The 6000-nt window shown below is 46.1% G+C and overlaps 1 protein-coding gene across 1 annotated transcript in view; it reads left to right on the top strand.

The window, feature by feature from the left end:
* Positions 1-336: 336 nt before the first annotated feature.
* Positions 337-6000, top strand: part of MTHFD2 (methylenetetrahydrofolate dehydrogenase (NADP+ dependent) 2, methenyltetrahydrofolate cyclohydrolase) — a 30254-nt gene continuing 24590 nt past the window's right edge. The window contains exon 1 of the mRNA XM_063932113.1: positions 337-493. Coding sequence (XP_063788183.1) covers positions 411-493 — 83 coding nt within the window. The 5' untranslated portion in view covers positions 337-410. The remainder of the gene's footprint in view (positions 494-6000) is intronic.

Genomic DNA, 6000 nt, shown 5'->3' with positions numbered 1-6000 from the left:
TTCTGGGCAACATCTTATCGCAAACAGCACTGGCTATCCCGCACCGGGCACAGCCATCGGCAGTCATTGCATTATCATTACTACTAGGCAGCAAGTATAGAGTACAGTACATACAGTATGTACACACACAGAGAGCAGCTCAGCCGCAGCATTACTCCCAGTCCCAGCGCCCCTGCCCGCCCAGCACAGCTATGACTGACTGTCTATGCAGCCAATAGCACGGCGGCCACTCCCTCGTGACGTCACGGAGTCGGGAGGTGGGCAGCGCCGCTATTGGGGATTGTAGGTGTGGTGAGCCGCGAACATTCCGTGACGTAGGCGAGCCTATATATGGGGCAGCACGGCAGCTGGACGGCTCTCTCCCGGCTCAGTAGCTGTCAGCGCGCGGAGGTCACAGCGCTCCCGGCATCATGGCAACCATCAGCTCCCTGCGCTCCGTCATCTGCTGCAGCGTCCGGGCCCAGGTGCGGGCATTCCACAGCTCGCCCTCCCTGTGAGTATGGCCGCCGCCTCACCCGGTTGTGTGTCCTGTGAGCCCGCTATTGTGAGATGTGTGTGCCTGCATTGCTGTATATAAAGGGCGCCCAATGGCCAGCCAGTCAGCACTATCTCTCTCCCAGATTTGATAAATCTCCCCCATAGTGATACAGTGGTCAGCACATGGCTGGTGTGTGGTCTCCCTGTGAGTGCGGTCACTGAGGGTGTGTTACCTGACCAGTGGAGGTGACACTGTGTAGATTAGCTGCCCATTCCCTGTTACACTGCTGTATGTGGCTGCCGCACATAGACAGTGGGGGCTTACCCCCCCCCCCTCTCTATTCCCCCCCCCCCCCTCTCTCTACCCCCCCCTCTCTCTCTGCCCCCCCATGATAGTGATGGCTGTGTGTGTACATATAGATTGTAAGCTTGTCTGCACGTTATTACCCAATCTTTATTAATTACAGTTTTATCATCTGGTGGCATATGCTGGTGCTATATACAGTAGGGAGCGTTGGTGAGTGAATGGGCATGTGTTGGCACAGGCCGGGCTGCATGCAGTGCCGGAGCAGTGGCTGTTGCAGGAAGTACATGGCGGTGGCTGATGAAATCTCTCTCACTGGTTGCATCTAGCAGCTCCCCCCTCCCCCTCCTCCTCTGCACATAGTGTGTATAGTGTACAGTCTCCTCCTGCCTGTCACCCTGCCAAAGGCGCTCTCATCTGTACACTTCTTTTTCCTAAATTCTGCACAGTATTTATCCAGTCATGAGTACGAGGCTGAAGTTAGCTTCTTATTCGGCCAGCTTCTTATTCACTTCTTATTCAAGCTCCAGCTTCTTATTCACTTCTTATTCGAACTCCAGCTTCTTATTCAGATCATTCAGTTTCGCAAGGGTTAATGAGTCTTCTGTCACAAATTTGACACCTGAAATCAACAGAGTAGGGTCCCGTGCATGTGACCCACTTGTATTTTGCCTGGCCCAACACTGTTTTGGGCATGAAATACACTGGCAAAGTGGGCACACACACCATATTTTGCCATTTTGAATAAGTAGCTGTAGTTTTGCAAGGGTTAACTAGTCTTGGGCCACACATTTGACCCCTGAAATCAACAGAGAGTGGTCACTTGCATGTGACCCACTTGTATTTTGCCTGGCCCAACGCTGTTTTGGGCATGAAATACACTGGCAAAGTGGGCACACACACCATATTTTCCATTTTGAATAAGTAGCTGTAGTTTTGCAAGGGTTAACCAGTCTTGGGCCACAAATTTGACACCTGAAATCAACAGAGGGTGGTCAGTTACATATGACCCATTTGTATTTTGCTTGGCCCAACGCTGTTTTGGGCATGAAATACACTGGCAAAGTTGGCGCAAACACCATGTTTTGCTATTTTGAATAAGTAGCTGTAGTTTTGCAAGGGTTAACTAGTCTTGGGCCACAAATTTGACCCCTGAAATCAACAGAGAGTGGTCACTTGCATGTGACCCACTTGTATTTTGCCTGGCCTAACGCTGTTTTGGGCATGAAATACACTGGCAAAGTGGGCACACACACCATATTTTGCCATTTCCAATAAGTAGCTGTAGTTTTGCAAGGGTTAACTAGTCTTGGGCCACAAATTTGACACCTGAAATCAACAGAGGGTGGTCAGTTACATATCACCCACTTGTATTTTGCTTGGCCCAACGCTGTTTTGGGCATGAAATACACTGGCAAAGTGGGCACACACACCATGTTTTGCTATTTTGAATAAGTAGCTGTAGTTTTGCAAGGGTTAACCAGTCTTGGGCCACAAATTTGACACCTGAAATCAACAGAGGGTGGTCACTTACATATGACCCACTTGTATTATGCTTGGCCCAACGCTGTTTTGGGCATGAAATACACTGGCAAAGTGGGCACACACACCATTTTATAAATTGCCATTTTGAATAAGTAGCTGTAGTTTTGCAAGGGTTAACTAGTCTTGGGACACAAATTTGACCCCTGAAATCAACAGAGAGTGGTCACTTGCATGTGACCCACTTGTATTTTGCCTGGCCCAACGCTGTTTTGGGCATGAAATATACTGGCAAAGTGGGCACACACACCATGTTTTGCTATTTTAAATAAGTAGCTGTAGTTTTGCAAGGGTTAACCAGTCTTGGGCCACAAATTTGACCTCTGAAATCAACAGAGAGTGGTCACTTGCATGTGACCCACTTGTATTTTGCCTGGCCCAACGCTGTTTTGGGCATGAAATACACTGGCAAAGTGGGCACACACACCATATTTTCAATTTTGAATAAGTAGCTGTAGTTTTGCAAGGGTTAACCAGTCTTGGGCCACAAATTTGACCCCTGAAATCAACAGAGAGTGGTCACTTGCATGTGACCCACTTGTATTTTGCCTGGCCCAACGCTGTTTTGGGCATGAAATACACTGGCATAGTGGGCACACACACCATATTTTCCATTTTGAATAAGTAGCTGTAGTTTTGCAAGGGTTAACCAGTCTTGGGCCACAAATTTGACACCTGAAATCAACAGAGGGTGGTCAGTTACATATGACCCACTTGTATTTTGTTTGGCCCAACACTGTTTTGGGCATGAAATACACTGGCAAAGCGGGCACACACACCATATTTTCCATTTTGAATAAGTAGCTGTAGTTTTGCAAGGGTTAACCAGTCTTGGGCCACAAATTTGACACCTGAAATCAACAGAGGGTGGTGACTTACATATCACCCACTTGTATTTTGCTTGGCCCAACGCTGTTTTGGGCATGAAATACACTGGCAAAGTGGGCACACACACCATGTTTTGCTATTTTGAATAAGTAGCTGTAGTTTTGCAAGGGTTAACCAGTCTTGGGCCACAAATTTGACACCTGAAATCAACAGAGGGTGGTCACTTACATATGACCCACTTGTATTATGCTTGGCCCAACGCTGTTTTGGGCATGAAATACACTGGCAAAGTGGGCACACACACCATTTTATAAATTGCCATTTTGAATAAGTAGCTGTAGTTTTGCAAGGGTTAACTAGTCTTGGGCCACAAATTTGACCCCTGAAATCAACAGAGGGTGGTCACTTGCATGTGATCCACTTGTATTTTGCCTGGCCCAACGCTGTTTTGGGCATGAAATACACTGGCAAAGTGGGCACACACACCATGTTTTGCTATTTTGAATAAGTAGCTGTAGTTTTGCAAGGGTTAACTAGTCTTGGGCCACAAATTTGACCCCTGAAATCAACAGAGAGTGGTCACTTGCATGTGACCCACTTGTATTTTGCCTGGCCCAACGCTGTTTTGGGCATGAAATACACTGGCAAAGTGGGCACAACACCATGTTTTGCTATTTTGAATAAGTAGCTGTAGTTTTGCAAGGGTTAACTAGTCTTGGGCCACAAATTTGACCCCTGAAATCAACAGAGAGTGGTCACTTGCATGTGACCCACTTGTATTTTGCCTGGCCCAACGCTGTTTTGGGCATGAAATACACTGGCAAAGTGGGCACACACACCATATTTTGCCATTTCCAATAAGTAGCTGTAGTTTTGCAAGGGTTAACTAGTCTTGGGCCACAAATTTGACCCCTGAAATCAACAGAGAGTGGTCACTTGCATGTGACCCACTTGTATTTTACCTGGCCCAACGCTGTTTTGGGCATGAAATACACTGGCAAAGTGGGCACACACACCATATTTTGCTATTTTGAATAAGTAGCTGTAGTTTTGCAAGGGTTAACTAGTCTTGGGCCACAAATTTGACACCTGAAATCAACAGAGGGTGGTCACTTACATATGACCCACTTGTATTTTGCTTGGCCCATCGCTGTTTTGGGCATGAAATACACTGGCAAAGTGGGCACAAACACCATTTTATAAATTGCCATTTTGAATAAGTAGCTGTAGTTTTGCAAGGGTTAACTAGTCTTGGGCCACAAATTTGACACCTGAAATCAACAGAGGGTGGTCAGTTACATATGACCCACTTGTATTTTGCCTGGCCCAACGCTGTTTTGGGCATGAAATACACTGGCAAAGTGGGCACACACACCATATTTTCAATTTTGAATAAGTAGCTGTAGTTTTGCAAGGGTTAACCAGTCTTGGGCCACAAATTTGACCCCTGAAATCAACAGAGAGTGGTCACTTGCATGTGACCCACTTGTATTTTGCCTGGCCCAACGCTGTTTTGGGCATGAAATACACTGGCATAGTGGGCACACACACCATATTTTCCATTTTGAATAAGTAGCTGTAGTTTTGCAAGGGTTAACTAGTCTTGGGCCACAAATTTGACCCCTGAAATCAACAGAGAGTGGTCACTTGCATGTGACCCACTTGTATTTTGCCTGGCCCAATGCTGTTTTGGGCATGAAATACACTGGCAAAGTGGGCACACACACCATATTTTGCTATTTTGAATAAGTAGCTGTAGTTTTGCAAGGGTTAACCAGTCTTGGGCCACAAATTTGACACCTGAAATCAACAGAGGGTGGTCACTTACATATGACCCACTTGTATTTTGCTTGGCCCAATGCTGTTTTGGGCATGAAATACACTGGCAAAGTGGGCGCAAACACCATGTTTTGCTATTTTGAATAAGTAGCTGTAGTTTTGCAAGGGTTAACTAGTCTTGAGCCACAAATTTGACCCCTGAAATCAACAGAGAGTGGTCACTTGCATGTGACCCACTTGTATTTTGCCTGGCCCAACGCTGTTTTGGGCATGAAATACACTGGCAAAGTGGGCACACACACCATATTTTGCCATTTCCAATAAGTAGCTGTAGTTTTGCAAGGGTTAACTAGTCTTGGGCCACAAATTTGACACCTGAAATCAACAGAGAGTGGTCACTTGCATGTGACCCACTTGTATTTTGCTTGGCCCAACGCTGTTTTGGGCATGAAATACACTGGCAAAGTGGGCACACACACCATATTTTGCTATTTTGAATAAGTAGCTGTAGTTTTGCAAGGGTTAACTAGTCTTGGGCCACAAATTTGACCCCTGAAATCAACAGAGGGTGGTCAGTTACATATGACCCACTTGTATTTTGCCTGGCCCAACGCTGTTTTGGGCATGAAATACACTGGCAAAGTGGGCACACACACCATATTTTCCATTTTGAATAAGTAGCTGTAGTTTTGCAAGGGTTAACCAGTCTTGGGCCACAAAATTGACACCTGAAATCAACAGAGAGTGGCCACTTGCATGTGACCCACTTGTATTTTGCCTGGCCCAACGCTGTTTTGGGCATGAAATACACTGGCAAAGTGGGCACACACACCATATTTTGCCATTTTCAATAAGTAGCTGTAGTTTTGCAAGGGTTAACTAGTCTTGGGCCACAAATTTGACACCTGAAATCAACAGAGAGTGGTCACTTGCATGTGACCCACTTGTATTTTGCCTGGCCCAACGCTGTTTTGGGCATGAAATACACTGGCAAAGTGGGCACACACACCATATTTTGCTATTTTGAATAAGTAGCTGTAGTTTTGCAAGGGTTAACCAGTCTTGGGCCA

The sequence above is a fragment of the Pseudophryne corroboree genome, chromosome 6, assembly GCF_028390025.1.
Source record: "Pseudophryne corroboree isolate aPseCor3 chromosome 6, aPseCor3.hap2, whole genome shotgun sequence".
NCBI lineage: Eukaryota > Metazoa > Chordata > Amphibia > Anura > Myobatrachidae > Pseudophryne > Pseudophryne corroboree.
Note: the sequence above shows the minus strand (reverse complement) of the source record. Positions and strands in the feature narration are given on the sequence as shown.